We start from the raw sequence: 17,578 nt of genomic DNA on the forward strand, positions 1-17,578 counted from the left end.
TCTAATTGCTTACTGTATATCTTGCTTCATTCTAAACTCAGTATTGTCATTTTTTCGGTAAGTAAGGGGGGAAAAAAGGAAGAAGTAAGGGGGGAAAAAAGGAAGACCCAGTCTTCTGTTGAAATCCTAGTGTTTCAAATCAAAGCTGACAGTGACTGTGTCTGAGGGCTGCATTTTGCTGAGGTGCTCTGCTGTTCTGCACATCATTTTTCATCTTGGCTCAGTTCTTTACTGCTTAGACACTTCCTGCCACTGCATATACAGCAGGTCACATTTCTTTGGTAGGTAGAGTCTGAAGGGTTTTAACTTTCTCCTTGTTGAAACTCAGTGACTAGTTAATTGCAAGTTAAGAGTGTACAGAAGTTTTCCAGTGCAAATCTTGTGGTCTGGAATGATTTGCAAAGTAAACCATAGCTAACCAGCAGCATATCCAATAGCAACTTTTAATCACAATACTTTGGTACTGTAAAGGTTTGAAAGAAGTATTTTTCTTCAAAGACTGTTTTGATTCTGTACAAAGGAGAAGGTTATGGAAGGTTATTTGGAAATGGGGTAATTTGGGGAACCTGGACACAAGAAAAGTCAACAAGAAGCCGATACAGCAGTAAATGAGAGGAAGGAGGCTGAGGTCAGGTTATAAGCAGGCTGCCTGAGGTTGTGACTCCTGTGCTGCAGCAGTTGAAGGGAAAATGAGTGCAGTGTCCTGTTCGAAGCTTCTTGGCATAATTTCTCTTCTTCTACTTGCAGGACTGATGCATTCAGTGCTCAGCAAAGGAAAGAAAGTATGTTGAGTAAGTGGTTGCAGCTTTGGAGAAGATTGGGATGCAGGGAAATAGGAATTTGGGGAAGACAAAACCTTGTGGCATGAAAAGGTGGTACAGTGGGTCTGAAAGTCTACCTACCTGCCTACCTACCTACCTACCTACCTACCTACCTACCTACCTACCTACGTATGGTAAATACTACAGGCAGTGAGGCAGGTGGAGAAAAACAACCCAAAAATGGTGTCCTCTCCAGTGTTCAGCACATTGCTGAATATCTTCTCTGGAGCTGAAATAACTTCCTCATAAGGCCCTACTAGTGTTTTTGTAAAAGTAAAGGCATGACCCTCAGCTGGTAAGAATGATTAAAGCTCTGATCATTTGTTCCTCTTGTGTCATGCTGGCATGGGGTTAAAAAGCTGCAGGGGAGAATTGGCCCTCTGGTGCTCTTCAGCGATGAAAGAAGCAGCAGAGGTGGCAGGAGGAGCCTTTCAAATGTGCTTTATTTAGCAAGGTGTTCATGATACTCACCAGAAAAGTAACCACCAATTATACAGAAAACACCCCTGGGACCAGGAGCTGGGCTAAGTAACATAAAAACAAAAGCTGTGTCCAGCCATCAGGCCACAGGCTCCCCATCTCAGTAACGCCTGGAAATCAGGGAGGGAAATTATTTCATCCAGACCTTGAATGTCTCTCTGCTACCTACAGAGCACAATGGCTGTCCAGGAAAAAGTGTATCTTCATCTTTCAAGGTTGCTATTGTTCTCCTGTCAGTCCACTGAAGGTTTGCAATGGTTCTACATGCAGGTGTGTGTTAGGGGAGAATACTTGGCTGAGGAATAAAGCTTTTATTTCTGGTGTCTTTGGTTTGGACATAGGAAGACATGCTTGGAGAGTTTTCTAGTTCAAGATTTCTTGATTTATGCAAATATGCACTAAAAAGAAGCATTTTTTTTACCAGAGATACTGTCATTCCTCCCACAGTTGATTCCTGTACCTGGAGATCCTGTGCAGTGCCTTCTTCTCAGGGGGAATACATCTACTGCTTAAAGTGATACACTTTTCTTTAAGTCTTTGCTAAGTGATTGGCTTAGCTTTTAGGGTGAATAGCTTATTTATGCAATTGGAGTAGGGCAGACTTTACATGTCATCCAGAAGTAGCTGGTATTTAAGCACACTTTTGACCTTTGTATTTTAAAGGAATATTTTCCATCCTAGCATGAATATACAGATTTATCAGGATTTGGGGGTTTGGTTTGGTTTTGTTTTTTCTACAACAAAATTTTGATCATTAGCTGAAAGTATTGAGAAACATTTAATTCTTCAGTCTCTTCCAATTCCCATTAGTGTTACATTACAGTAACGTCCACAGGCCTTCTCTTTCTCTCTTGAAACCCCTCTAAATTATTACATAAATGTAGAAATTATGAGTAAGTAAGCTAGATATGACAACTTCTACAACAAGTACTCTATATGATTGTCCCATCAAAATGGGGAATTTTGCCCTGCAGTGTAGCTGTGTTGCTTCCCTGGGCAGGTTGATGGAACAGAAATGCCCCAATGCCACATCTGCAGCTGTGCTCTTTGTCAGTCTTGATTACAAATGTGGGAAAAGCCTGAATTACCTGCCTCCTTCTCCTTTACATGGGTGACTTTGAATGTTAGACTTTCAGTTTGTCCCTGCCAAGATCTTGTCTCCCATGCATGAAACATGTATGACTTTGCACAGTGTTACTTAATCTGAAATATTCCTTTTCAGCTAGCAATTTGGCAGGGACTTTCCCAGGCATGTGGTGTAGCTCAGATGATTCATTGCTTTATGCTTCTCCATTTATAGGGTTGCAAAATTCAATAAAACAGCAGTTCAGCTTTTAATCTGACTCAGTAGTTTGTGGAACAGCAGAACAATCAAGAGAGTCTTTAAGGCTGCCTTTGTCTTCTGAAATTAATTGCTTGATTTTTATTATGCACTTACAGGAATTTGTAACTGTCTTGGTGCGAGACCCCAGGATACAGAAAGAAGACTCATGGCATTCTTACATAGACTATGAGATATTTATTCACGTAAGTATAAAAATATGAGAACAGATTCTTTTTGCTGTTTCTGTCCAAGCCAGAGTTGTCTTTGGGGTATTAATGGAATTTCTGCTTCTGGGATGCTGAAGGCTATTATTCTCCTTTTAACAACTGGGATGCAGTGGAACAGGTAAAGTGGGTTTGCCAATTGCCACTTCGTAGGTTTAGCAGAGCTGGGGTGGAACTTAATGTGCTCACATGTGCATTCCACAGTGTCTTGCAACAACCAATCCTTAGCTCTACCTATCAACTAGAAGACTGTTACAGACAGTGATAACTTACTGTATGTAGAAGAATGTTGATGTTCAGGTATTCATGGGAAAACAACTTTCTTTTCAAGTTATTTGTACTTTAAATTGTCCTCAGTTCTTTTTGCCAAGTTATTGGTTGCTGCAGTGTGGTTGTTTTCAGTGTACCTTCACATTCATATTATACTAATTTAGTGGTGCTTGGATGTGTGCAGTGGTTGCATTTGCGTTTGTGATTGTAGTCCACCATATGTTAATGGGAGTCCACTTGGCATTATGGTGCTTTTCTGCCATAAATCTGTCCTACATAATTTTATTTTCTTGATTGTTCGTTGGTGGATCACATGTGGAAGATGTTATCCTAATTTGCCAAATCTAGATCCAAGCATTTTAACTGCAGTGTAAAATGAAGGTATTTGAGAGCACCAAGTTACATGATTAATGTTTGGCACAAGACCGAAAGCATTTCCTTATTGTGTGGAAGAGTTAAGCAGTTATTGTATGAGACCAAGCAGTCAAATGATGACTTATTAAATGCCTATGTGATAAGCACTTCTCTCCTGTGTGGCAATCAGAGTTGTGAAACTTTTAAATTTGTAATGTGCTTCAAGTACCACTTCCAAAGCAATTATATTTTTCATTTTTGGTAAATAGAAATTCTGTAGATTTGGTAGGGTGAGTGCTGTATTACTGTTTCACAGACATCAGTGCCTCCAAATAAAAATGTATTAAGGCTTTCTCAGTGACTGCTGAGTTGGGGAGATGTTGTTTAGACCCAGTGTGTCTTCATTCAACTCCAGCCAGCAGCTAAGCACCATACAGCTGCTTGCTCACATCCCCCCTGCCCAACCAGCAGGTTGGAGGGAGCAGATTTGGGGATGAAAGAGAGAAAACCTGTGAGTGGAGATAAGAACAGTTTAATAATCAAGATGTAGTAATAACATTAATAATAATATTAAATAGTAATAATAACAATACGAATAAATTTTAAAAGAAAAATAGATAAAACTGTAGAAAGACAAGTGATGCAAATGGGAACATATGCTCAGCACCAAGTAGCCAATGCCCAGCCAGTCCCTCAGTGGCAGTCCCCAGCCAGCCTCCACCCTAGTCTGTTGCTGAGCATGATGCCATATGGTATGGATCTCCCTTTGGTCAGTTGGGATCAGCTGTCCCAGCTGTGTTTCCTCCCAGTTTCCCATGCACCCCCAGCCTGCTTGCTGTTGGGCTGGGGTGAGGAGTAGAAAGGCCTGGCTCTGTGCAAGCAGTGCTCAGCAGTAACTAAAGCATCCCTGTGTTACCAGCACTGTTTTCAGCACAGATCCAAAACACAGCCCCAGCTACTGTGAAGGAAATTAACTCTCCCCCAGCCAAAGCCAGCATACAGTGATATATGATCCATCACTCAGCACCTCTGAAGTTATTAAGCATCAATTCAGCTTCCTGCCACCACAGTGCCAGGGCTTTTGGACACCAAGTCCCTGGGTCAGTCCTACCATCCAGACTTCTCAATGGACTCCAAGTATTGTGTCTGCCTGGCTTTTAGGCCAGCTGAGTTCCCGTTCTACCCAGATCTTAGAGCATTTATCTTCTCAAACTGTGTGGTATCCTGGGTGCGCTCCTCTGTTCCAGGAGGCTGACATCTTTGTGCTCTCTACAGACTGCACCTTGTGGCTGGCTGGAGTTATGGCTCCTGGCAGGCAGGGAGGGTGGGCTGGACTGCAGGCATTTTACTAATGCAGTCCTGTCTGGTGCATGGGATTTCATCTAAATGTATGCTCCATGGGAAAATTTGGCAGAAGCTTTTAATTTCCACAAATTGTTTCTCTTTTGATAAATTGGCATTTTCCTAGTGAACTAATAGTGTTCTTTGGGAAAATCTCCAAATGATGCTACTTGCAGAGAGCAGTCACTTTGGTTTCTTTGGTTTGATTTCAGGTGGGACTGCGCACTGCAAAAACTCTGTGTACCTGTTTGCAGGATTGTAACTAGAATAGCTAGAATCTTTTTCCCCTGCAAAGATTGGTATTATGTACTGAAACTTTTTTCTGTTTTTCCTGTCACTGTATTTTGTTCTGTAATCCAAATCTCTTGCTTTTAAAAAGAAAGCAATGAAAAATATTTCCCTGAGAAGCAGTAGAAACTGTCAGCAGTCCTGCCTGAGGTAAAGCACAGCCCTTAACATAAACTGAATTAATGTCAAGCTTTCCATTGGTGTCTCGGGCATTAGTATAACATTTTGGATGTGTTGCTAATACCATGCCTGCACTTTAGCTTAAGCTGATTTGCAAAGTAAATGTTTTTTATTTCCCAACAGACAAACAGTATATGCTTTACAAGAAAAACATCCTGTGTTAGACGACGCTATCGAGAATTTGTTTGGCTCCGGCAGAGGCTTCAGAGCAATGCAGTGCTTATGTGAGCAACTTTATATATTTAATAATCTGTCAGTCATGGAGGGAAGGGTTGTTTCATCCTAATTCAGAGAACTACAGAAATCAGATCTGGAAAGTATCCTGTGTTTCTTACTAGCACAAGTTTATTCTGTAGAATGCATTTTACTATCTAAATGTATGCTCCATGGGAAAATTTGGCAAAAGTTTTTAATTTCCATTTAAACCCATAAAATGCAGCCAGACATGGATGTAGGCTTAGTAACTGGACCAGAATTAATTATTTTTAATAAGGTTAATTTATTTTTCCCCTTTGAGGTGTTGTGAGGCCCTTCAGTTTCCCAACCTTGTGTTCCCAAAGTGATTTCAAGAGCTTCTGGAACATAACCCATGATTTTCACATGCTTGGGGTCAGCATTTGATTTCTTGATATTTCTCTGCTGTTTTATATTTGGTTTAACTGTGTATTTTTTTCCTGTTTATAAAGACAGCTACCAGAACTGCCGTCCAGAACTCCCTTTTTCAACATGAACAATCCTAATCACGTGGACCATCGCCGTCAGGGTCTACAAGAATTCCTGGAAAAGTGAGTACAGCCTATCCAGAGGTGTTGGAATTTTTATGAGGTCATCAGTTTCTAGTTTAAAATAGCTCATCTCTGGTACTTGAGAGCCACCATGTGGTCATGTGTACGTGCTACACATTTAGTTATATTTTTTACTTGCACTGTCATAATTCATACACGTGACTTCAGCTCTATTGGTTGGTTATAAGGAGACTTCAGCTGGCGCTTTTCCATTGTGTTTCATTGCACTGATTATAGATAATAGGCTTAAATTTAAATCACTTTGTAACTGCATACTAAGTTTGGGAGATCTTTCACTGTGATGTCTAATTCTAGCTTTCAATAAGAAGCTGGATATTCTTGTACAAAGAAAGCTCCCCCTTTTATTTTCATGGAAAATCAGTGTCTTTGTGGGCTGAACCCCTGCAAGCCTGGGAGAATTCTCTAGTGAGATCTCGTAACACAGAGCTTTCCTAAAATGCTAATTGCTTTGTTTACCAGTCCCACTAGCATAAGCAAGCTCTAGCAGCTGTGACCATTTTCAGTGCAGCTGCAATCTGTATAAAGTCATCCATCAGGTTTAGCTAGACCTTGACCTGCATTACAAGGGAGCAGTGTATGAGTTTCAGTACTGCATCCCTCATTCCCACTGCTATGAACACTTCACCTTCTGCAGTGGCTGAGCCCCTGTTGGTGTAATTTTCTGCTTTTTCTCTGCCATTCTTGTCGTGCCCTGGCACTGCTGGTGTGAGAGCAGGCTGCTCACAGCTGCTGGAGCAGGAGCTGTGTGTGCCTCTGCTGGCTGCCTTTAGCTGCTGCTCAGGGTAAGGGCATGGTGAAACACTGCAACTAGAGACTATTCATCTTCTTTCCAGTCAGTGCATTATAGGCCTCCCTAACAGACAACAAATCATTGGTCCCGAGGTATATTTGTTAGGCTTAGCAGCTGAAGGCAGGGACAGCTAACTGCTGCAGGAATAATATTCTGCATGCAGTTATTTAGGATCTGTGGCCAAAAGGTCAGCCAGTAAATACTGGCTGAAGGCATGTGAGACAGGGAAGAAAAAGCAGAAAAGGATTAGAAAATATTTTTATACCTCAGGAAAGAAAAGCAGTGAAATGGAAGGGCTGTGCTCCTGGAAGCATGTCAGTGATAATATGAAGAGTGTGGTAGCTGAGGTTCCAGTGTCTGAGCAGTTCTGTCTTAGCTGTGCTGGCCCATGGAGTAGTTGTATTTCAAAAAACACTCTCATTTTGAAAGAGGCCTGTCTGGTAACAAGGCATATCAGCATCAGAAATGTTTATAACTGCTGTCTGCACTTCAAAAGGCAAACCAGAAAGGTAGATTATCTTAAAAGGCATCCTCATGCTCCAATTTAGTGGATGACTGTAGCTTAAATGAGTACAGCAGAAAATGACAGCATGTGGAATGTTTCACCATGCTGCTGTTAGTCCAGGAGTGGAAAAAGAAGCAACTCAATTGTAAGGGAATTACTTAAATGTTTGAACTTGAGTGCAAGAAAAGTGCCAGCTTCCTCTCAGCCCTGGGGAGCATTTGGAAGGAATTTTCGGAGGTTGTGTTGAGATGCACTAGCCTGGCACCGTATGTGCTGTACCATTGCCCTCTGCTGGCTGGCTCCACTGTGCTGCTGCTCACACAAGGATCTTCCTATTGGCTCGGCTGCCGTGATGCTTTCCCCCCACCCCATCTATGACGCTGAACCAAAGGTTATGATTCTTTTTGTGAAATTGAATTTTGTGGAACTCCCTAACGAGAGTTAGTATAAAATATTTATATACCTATGTATAATATATACCTATGTATAATATATAGGTATAATATACATGTGTATGTAAAATATACACATATATTCTGTATAGATGTATGTTCTATGTGTATCATATGCATATATGAACAATATACATATGTTACATAGGTATTACATGTAATAAACATATAATAAAAATAATAAACATACACACTGGAATTTACTGAAGCTCTGGGTCTGGATGCTGCACATTCTGACACAGTAGAAAGGGGGGACCCTAACCCAAAACTGATAAGCTGAGAGTTCCATTCACCCCAGTAATGACAAGCTCACAATCCTACTGGCAATTCTTTGTGGCAGTGGGAAGGAATTAGATTTGAGCCTGTGTGGACCTGTCTGGGGAAGGGTTTGCAGGGAACATTTTCAAATGCCTGCTTGTGATGCAGGACTCCCACGTGTTACCAGGATCCAAGACATCTCTGAAGAGGGGGTTTAGATCTTTCAAAGTCTTGGTTTGTGCCCTGTGCCTGTATGACCAGGTTTGTGCATGTGCTGTCTGACCAGATTGCTGTAGTGCCTGCCTGTGCAGGAGCCAGGATGCAGCAGCTGGAGGCTCTCTAGTGCTCAGCTTCTGGCCCTGGGAACACTTCCATATTGCCTATATGTGGATGGCTACAGTGCTCTGTTATCTTTCCTCACTTCCCACTCCAGGGTGAGTTAGCACAGGGCACAGTGTGTACTTAGAGCTTTTGTGAAGCCCCTCCGTGCTGAGCACAGTAGCTCAAGAATTAGGCCAACAGCTGGGAAGTTAAGCACTAGACTTTGGTGAAATCTGGGAACAGGTGTCCCATTTTGATTTGGTTTTACTGCACAAATGCAGGGTAAGATCTACTTGTCTTACAGGTTATTATCTCTGAGTGATGAAGAGCTGTAAAGCTCACTTCTTGTCTGGGCATAATTTAATATTTCAAGAGGCCATTTGCATTAACGGAAGTCAGCTAGCCCCTTTTCAATTATGAATTACTTTGTAAGAATAAGGAAAATTTTGTGTTTTTCCTGCTAAGTATCCTTGTCCTTTGAGGATGCCTGTGAATTCACAGAAAAGTTTACTCTTAAACCAGAGGTAAAACACTATCTTATAATTTTAGCTTCTGCATGATCCTCTTTGATTTCATCCATTTGTAGCTGTGCAGGTCTAACTTTGGGATTTAGATTACCCTCAGACAAAATCAAGTGAGTTTGCTCATGAGAAAACTAATTAACAAAGCCATTTTGAATGAAGTTGAGTTCATTTGATGACTTTTAAAAATTTGAATATAGTCAGATCCCAAAAACTTAGTGATTTAGGGAGAAGGATTACTCTTCAATTACTTTTCAGACATGCAGTTTATGATGGGGTGGAAGACACTGAGAGTTTTGAGAAACAAAATGCATGGATCCACAGGGAATAGAGGGCATCCACAGTGTTGCTCCTGCAGAGGGCCATGCACTGGCCTTGCTGGGTGCCAGAGTGAGGAAGCCACCCAGATTTAAGCTGCCTAAGGCAGAGCCATTTTCTGAAGGTGTCTGGTGTCAGGCACCTCTTTGCCTTTTCCACTGCAGTCCCACGAGCTGCAGCTGGTGCAGGGTCAGAGGTCTCTTCTGGAGGTGTCTCCGCTGGGTGCTGTCTCAGGGATGTGGAAAGTGGGAGACTGGGGCTCAGGCAGGAGCATTGGCAGTTGTGGGGCAGGTGGAACCACCTTGGGCAAGGTGTCTGTCTCCAGTGGAGCCTTGCTGTTGTTTCCTATCTGGTGAGGGAATTATGTGTAGTAGGCACATGTGGCTTAATCTTCTCCTAACCGCACACATTATCACATACCCAACAGTTGCTTCACAGTTGCTTGATATCAGTAACATTTCCTCCCTTATAAAATGTGAAGGAGGAAACACAGTCAGCTTTTTCACAGAGGAAACTGGGGCTTTGTTTGGTGTGGGCTGGGGCTGAGGGGCTGGAGCTCAATAGAGGGCACCACAGCACAGGCTGTCATCCGTCTCTCAGCTCCTCGGGTTTTTCCCTTGCTCTCGTGAGCTGTTGTAAATGGGCAGAGTAAATTTGTTGAAAACAAAATCGGAGTGTTAACCTTCCACACACATTCAAGTATGCATCTGTCATTGTATTAGGTTACAGTAGATACAGGAAATCTTTAGTTAGGATTAAGTTGTACTGTTCAGCCATATGTTGTTTTTCTCTAGCAGAACAGTGTATAATATACATAATAAAATCATGGTGAAGAAAACCAGATTTTGGACCTTGTCCAAATAACAAAAAACACATGCTTTTTTCTTTTGTAAATATTTTTGCCATAACACAGGAAAAGAGAAATATTCCTCATATAGTATCCAGCATTTCCTCAAAAATGACATTATTTCTTCTGCTTGGGATGTTTTTCAGTCTTGCTTCTTTAAAGGTCTAGAGATCACAAGCATTTACTGAAAGCTGACAAACAAAGATTCACATGGCTGTGAATAAAAAAATATTTTATTATCTAATTCTAATGTAGAGCCTTATCTTGCAGCCCCCTTAATCACATAAGTAGTCATTATGCATGTGAGCAATCTGGCCAAGAGGAGTGAAATCTCTGACAAGTAATGACTGCTGATGGGATCAAGACTTGCAGGGTTTAGCCTTCGGTTCTTGCAGGCGTGCATGGAAGGTCTGTTGTTCCGTCAGCATGCTCAGTCAGTTCACAGCAATGATTACCGTGAGCCGTGACTCTCCAGGAGCGCTGATTTCCATCACTGTGAGCACAGCCCTGCCTGCTCTGGCTGCACTGGAAGTGCAGGAGCAGCGCTGGGAGCTCTCCCTGCTGTGTCGAGACTGCGCACGCGTCCGGCCTCCGTGAACACGTCCGAGTATTAATGTTGTGATGCTCCTCCCTTCCTCCTGCCTTTTTAATTTCTTGGGTGGTGGTTTGTAATTTTCATTTTTGAAGTCCTCAAAGCCAAGTCTAGTTTTTAAATGTCAAGCCCTTCACACAGTGAGCCCCCAGGACAGCAAAAGCCCCCAGAGAGGAACTACTATACCAGCACTAAATACTACTAGTACCATCTGGTGACAAATGTGTGGGTATTCCCTTGAAGAAAGAGTATTTTGAACAGGAAAGCATAACACTCCTGGGGTAGTGGAGAATTTATTTTACAGTTTGGTTGCTTGAAGCTTGCAATTAAAAAGCAGTCTAACCTGTTGGTTCAGAGGGGGGTGGGAAAAGCAGCAGTTATTTTTTAATTAAGAGAAAACAGAAATTCTTCAAGGGTACAACGAGGTAAAAGGTATTTGTATATCTGCTTCCAGGATGGTTTTAAATGACTTGCACAATGCATTGAGTGTTTGGTCTCAATGTGAACACATAGTGAACACACACATATACATATATGAGTGTGGGTGTGATTAGCTTTATGAACATCTTTCCATTTCTGCACCTTGGTTTCTCTTCACTCCCTTCACCTCCAGATGGCACTATGAAGCAGAAAAGAAAATTACTGTGAAATAATGAATCCAATGTAAAGTAAAATTGGAAATTGAATTATAGCTGCAGAAAAAGGACAGTAGCCTTGAGGTCCTGATCAGTCTGTACTCTTATCACTTTTGTTTGCTGTTCCATGTGTTAGGTTACTGCCGAGTTAATAACAGTGCTTTAGCAGTTCAAGGCTTAGCAGAATTGTACTGGACATGAAATAAAGCTAAAATGAATTTGTGTCCAATATCATTGACATTAGTGCTCATTACTTCTCTGGTGTAATGCCTCAAACCATCTAAAATCAATTTTAAAGATTACCCGTTATTTTATAAAGAAAATAAAATACATTTCAAACAGCAACAGAGCTGTAAGTGTAGTGTAATCTCATGAACAGTTAGTTACTCGTGTTTTCACTGGTTGGCAGGAAACTTTTGAAGGTAGAGCAAGAGGAAAATCTGTGAAACTAAATGCCATTCACAGAATTTAATGACTTGGCTTTTTGCTGTGTTACTTGGCATTAGACACGCAAATGTTAGAATTGCAGAAATGTGCATTTCCTCACTGTGCCTGGGAAAAACAGTAACTGTAGTTACTCTACAGGAAACTCCAGCACATTATTTTTCTTTTGTTTTTCTTCTTTTAGTTGTTTGTTTGTTTTTTTTAAAGAGAAGTAGAATATTTACTCTCCTGATTGCATAAACTATAAAAGTGGATTTATTGTTTGGAATGATACCTCTACCTTTTTGTTGCAATGTTTGTCTTTGTTTGGAATGTGCGTTTATCAAGAGTCAAGGCTGAAATCCTCTTTTAGTGGCTGCTGAATGATGGCTTTTCAAACTGTAATCATGAAGCTGTTGCTGTCAGGGTGTGTGGACCTGTAAATTCTGTTTTGAATCATTTTTACACAGCCTTTGCTGGATTTTAGACTACAAAGAAGTTTTTTTGTCTATTAATACATTACCCACATTGATTTTACAGACATATATTTGCTATTAAAATTGTGAGAACTCAGATTGGATTAAAAAGGCTTTCTCTGTGTGTGAAAAGTGTGCTTATTTTGAACTTCAGCAAAATGTGATCATTCTGAGGCTCAATTTCACCCACACCTGGTAGATCATTAGGGTTGTTGGAGACATTTCCTCATTGGAAGGTGCCAGAGCTGGAAGTGTTTGGTTGAGAATGCGTGTTCACCTAGGCAAGTGAAATGTGCATGCACACAAGTCTCTTGTGGTTTCATGTAGATATCTCTTACTACTTATTTTAATTTGACAGATTTTTATGGGCTTGAATGAAGCCAGAAATCCTTTTGTGTGTTTATTAAATGTTATTGTAATCTTGGCCGCTTTAGAGAACAGTTTTCAGAACGTATTTGTGTTTAAAACATTACAGTCCAAACACACCATTAATCTTATTCAAGAGAAGGAACTAATCAGTTACACTTTTCATTTTAGTCAGAGTACCTTTAAAATGCAATATTTCTTTCTGCTCTTACTAGTTCTTACATTAATGTCATCTCTTGTTTCCTGTTGCACAGCAATGACTTTTTTTGGTAAAAACTGTAGCCTAAACGGGTATAAATAAGTAATTATTGAGTCTGAGTAGCTTTGAGATGTTTAAAGATACTTTAATAATATTCTGTGGAGCATTCTTTGGCGTGGTCATAGCCTCTGATGTCTTTATTACATGAGTAAAACGATACACACAAATTGAAGAAGTTTGTTGTTAATCATTCTAGGATTTGTATAGTAAAGAATTCCTTCTTTAAAGAAATGTTGAAGAAAAGTTGTGTATCTTTCATTTAAATATAGAAACAATGATCCTCAATTCTCAGGCCTTGGAAAACTCTCTACAACTTTCTGTGTTACTGGAATGTATTGTATTTTGTTTACTTTCATGTGTTTTAAGTAAATACTCTGTGCTAAATTTATTTGGAAGTTTAATTTAAAATATATACAAACCAAATTTTAAAACCTATTTTTGAAAATAATAGCTGGAATAAAATAAAATTTAAGAGGCCCTGAAAACTATCTGCAAGTAATTGAAAACCAGCATAACTGTAAATCATTTGGCTAGTGTTGGCTCAGATGTTGACAGGTATTCCAAAGTCCTGATGTTGCACATGTATGAAGTCTGTTCTGCCTACACACTGTCTCTTACACACTTCTTTACTCCACCAAACAAATTGATGACTTGTAATTTTTATAAAAGATTGGCTATTAAAAAAAAAAAAGAGACCAAATTTTTGTAAGAGTATATGCCTCCAACTGCCTAAAAATCATTAATTGATCCGTGTGGTAATAGCAGATGGTTAAATGGAAAAATGTCCTTGAAGTTATTCTAATAGCAGATGTACCTAACTATTAACTTCATGTTTTTACTCACCTAAAATTCCAAATAATGTAATAAGAAGGTAACACACATCTAATCATTTTAATATGTTCATTGCCTTCTGTTACTGATTTAGGATTCATCTGAAAACTTTAAAAGCAGGACATCATTTAGAATTTGTTCTGGGAAAACACTTTAGAATATATATATGTGTGTGTGTGCAGGTCATACATAAACATTTGCCTTTGTTTCCTTTTCCAGGATCCTACAAGATGCATTACTGCTCTCAGATAGTAGGCTGCACCTCTTCCTACAGACTCAGCTAAGCCCAGAGGACATGGAGGCCTGTGTGTCTGGGCAGACCAAATTCTCTGTTGCTGATGCCATTCTCAGTTTCGCCTCTCTGAACAGACGTTTTCCTATAGAAGACGAAGAGGAAAAAAAAGGAAAAAACGATGCAGACTCTGATTCAGAGAGGTGATTTCTGTATATCCTTACTTTCTGAGATTATATATCCATACATACACACGCACATGCTTCACTTTTTTGTTGATGTAATACTAAGATAATGAAAAAATTAATTGACTGAGATTTTATTGAGCTGTGACAGCTCATCATAGAAGTCTTCACACACACCTCCACACTGAATTAATGAATGCAGTAGAAATTCAATTATCTGCATTCTGATTATGTGAATTTCATTTAGTCAGACTTGAATTATTCGCGTTTAAATTATCTTGCTAAAAAAATATCCAACTGCACTCCAAATGGCTAATTAAAAGTCCAAATTTCCTGTCTCTCTTTGTGACTGGAGATAATTAAAGTTCTCCTCTGTTACTCAGGCTTTGAGTGTGTTGTGAAAACCAATTTCCTCCTTTTATTTTTTTTTTTCCTCCCCCCCTCTCCCCTTTTCTGCAGTTCATCCTCCGGGCTCGGACCTAGTGATGACAGCATTTCATGTGGATGTAAAGCAAGCCCAGCTTCTGAAGAATCATGAAAAATCATTCCTGTATTGCTACATTAAGGACAGCACAGAGCAGTTTCTGCTTTGTTTACTGGTCATGTGTATGCCACACAAGCAGGGCTGTCTGGTAACATGAATCTAGAAGACCCGTTGTTAATGCAACCATATGTCCTTACAAAATACTCAAAACAGACCTATCTTTTTGATGATTTTTTTAAAAATGTATCTTGGTGAAGGTCTACATGCTACCTATTTATGTTTTTGTGACTTTTAAAATCTTGGTATTGGGTAAGTCATGCTCTTTTGACATATGTGGCAGTTAAAATAATTTCTTCAGTGAGTTCGTGTCTCAGATTTAAAAAATAAAGATAACTTAATTCCTCATCTTAAAAGTTGCTATATCATATCAAACATATTCAAAGCATCTTTTAGACATTTGCATCAGAGAAGTTTCATCTTTAGAAGTCATTTGACATTGGTGATGAAATTACACACCCCACCAAGGTACTCACTTTTTAAAGTAGCTCAGCAACATCAGCAAAACAACATTGGTACAAACTATATGCTGCTGACAATTTGAGATATAAATACATCTTCCTCTGGTCCGTCTGTAATGTTTATGGAAAGACTGGTTTTATCATGCTTAAGTACCGAAGGCAAAAATTCTTGAGCATGGTTGCTTAGAAGTTTAAAAATATAAATAAAAATTACATCATTTCTAGGCTTGCTGGAGATTCTCAGCTCCCAAGGAATTATGGATACTCATTCCCAGTGAAAATCCTGGATGAGGTCCATCGAAACCAATGGCTGAATTTTGCACTGACCTCACTAGGGCCAGGATTTCACCCAACGTTTAACTTTAGGCATCTATATTTGAAGGTGCTGGTAGAGGTGTTTTGGTTCAGCAGCTGAAGTGGGGAGTATCTCCCTCTGTGAGATGATGGTGTAACACCCTGCATGGATGTGGCCCTGCATAGCTGTAACACCCTGCATGGATGTGGCCCTCCCCATTCCCTGTGAGTTACAGGAGCTGCTGATTCCATTGTGGCTGTAGTTACCACGTTGGAATATTGACTTTATTCACAAGCAAAAGGCAGGCTTCAACACAACTTCTTAACCACCAACACTTATTTTGATTAAACGTCAGTTTTGCTCTTTATTGTTCACAGCAGCTGTGTAGTGTCTTGTCCCAGATCCTGTCAAAGGCGTATGTTTCACTGTGGTGTTGTATTTATATGTGACATTTAACTGCTATTAAAAAGAGCTAGGGGGTCTGATCACCCTAGCAAAGCTCCCATTAACTTCAGTGCGGTAGTTACTGGCGTCAAAGTGGATGTAAATACATGCCCCCCTTTTTTTTTTCCTTTTCCTTTTCTTTAAAAAGAAAACTGTGGTTACTTTCAAAGAAGGAGCATTTTAAACCTGTGAATTACAGAAACAACAGATTTATTAAATAGACAGCTAGTAAGGGGTAGCATAAACATGTGTGGGCATGTTTTTTTTCTTTTAAAGCATCCAGCTGGGAATCTGTGTAATTTTAGAAACAGGTTTTAGTAGCCTGGGAATAACATCTCTTAGGTAACTACTTTAAGCCGCTGTATTTTGTTGATGGTAGCACTTTGTAAGATAAATATCTGTGTATCTTTTTGCTCAGTCTTACTGAATTGCACAAATGTATCTATCTATTCACCGTCTCAGCTTCTATGTGAGTTAGCAGTAATGCTATTTTTAATGTGAGCGTGATAATGTTTAACTAAAGCAACAAGTTATCATTAAAAGCAGCGTAAAAATAGCTGTTACTGCCAGTCAGAGATTTTCATTACTTGATTGCTTTTTCCATATTATTTTTAAGATAGCACATTACAAAGAAATTGTTTAGCAAATTTATTTAAAAGGTGGGAAGGATTTAAAAAGGAAAACTGGAATAATGTTGAGAAGAATATTACCATTTTTATTTAAGACAATGTAGGTTTTTCTTTTGTTTTAAAAGATTGAGCTAAACTCTTGAAGCACTTTACAGTTCTGGCTTACTAACACATCCTCAGTACCTGACCAAAATAACAGAAACACAAGGTTTGGAGAGCCTTTGTGGCTAATTGTATTTTTTAATTCTAGGAGCTTATCAGTACACCAGCAAGTGTTTTCCAAATGAAGATGTTTCTGAAATAAATGTTTTTTTCTAATAGCTCTATTGTTACTCTCTTATTTTCTTTGTCATTCTGTTAAAAAAAATCTAAGATACTATAACTTTCTTCTCAGCTTTGAGAGAAATTTGTTCAAATATTTATCTTCTGAATGTTGTTTGTGTAGCTAGTGTTACTAGAATTTTTTTTGTAATGGGGGAGGGAAAGTACTCCATGCTCTCTAGTATGTCTCCTTCATGTATCAGCTGTATATAATCACATATAAAGGCTTTAAGTATTTTGTTTCATTGAAACATTAAATGTAGCTTTTACAAATGTAAATGTTAAACAAAAAATAATTTTAATGTCTTTTTTAAATTTAATGATTTGGTAATTTTTCAGTACTATGACACACAGTTTGATCAGTTGTCACTGGTGCTTTGATTCTCATTTTTTAGCTTTGAACAACGCTGACATTTCCTGCTAGCTTTTTTTTAAAAACAGGATAATATCTAATTTATAAATTAGAAGTAGTAATCAGATTACATTATATCTAATTGCAATAATTATGCATTCAAAAGCTTTTTTCCTCTTTTGCTTATAGCTTTACATCCTCATTTTTATGATGATTTCTTAAAAGCTTTTAAGTAATGAAATAAAACAAGTTACTACTTTCTAGCTCATGTTTAAACCTGACAGTGAGGTTTCCTTTATTTCAATATCAATATCCTAATCACTTTATGACTTACCACATGTAATTTATTCTTCAGTTATTTTTGTAATATGTGTATATATACATATATATATGTATACATATATATAGTATATATGTGTGCAGATATATATACACA

At 39.1% G+C, this 17,578-nt stretch overlaps 1 protein-coding gene across 1 annotated transcript in view; it reads left to right on the plus strand.

The window, feature by feature from the left end:
- SNX10 (sorting nexin 10) overlaps window positions 1-16,789 on the plus strand; it is a 35,082-nt gene extending 18,293 nt beyond the window's left edge. The window contains exons 3-7 of the mRNA XM_058804418.1: window positions 2,742-2,828; window positions 5,406-5,506; window positions 5,969-6,067; window positions 13,902-14,117; window positions 14,559-16,789. Of these exons, the coding sequence (XP_058660401.1) occupies window positions 2,742-2,828; window positions 5,406-5,506; window positions 5,969-6,067; window positions 13,902-14,117; window positions 14,559-14,637 (582 nt within the window). The 3' untranslated portion in view covers window positions 14,638-16,789. The remainder of the gene's footprint in view (window positions 1-2,741; window positions 2,829-5,405; window positions 5,507-5,968; window positions 6,068-13,901; window positions 14,118-14,558) is intronic.
- The last annotated feature ends 789 nt before the right edge of the window (window positions 16,790-17,578 follow it).

Source organism: Ammospiza caudacuta, chromosome 1 (assembly GCF_027887145.1).
Source record: "Ammospiza caudacuta isolate bAmmCau1 chromosome 1, bAmmCau1.pri, whole genome shotgun sequence".
Classification (NCBI taxonomy): domain Eukaryota; kingdom Metazoa; phylum Chordata; class Aves; order Passeriformes; family Passerellidae; genus Ammospiza; species Ammospiza caudacuta.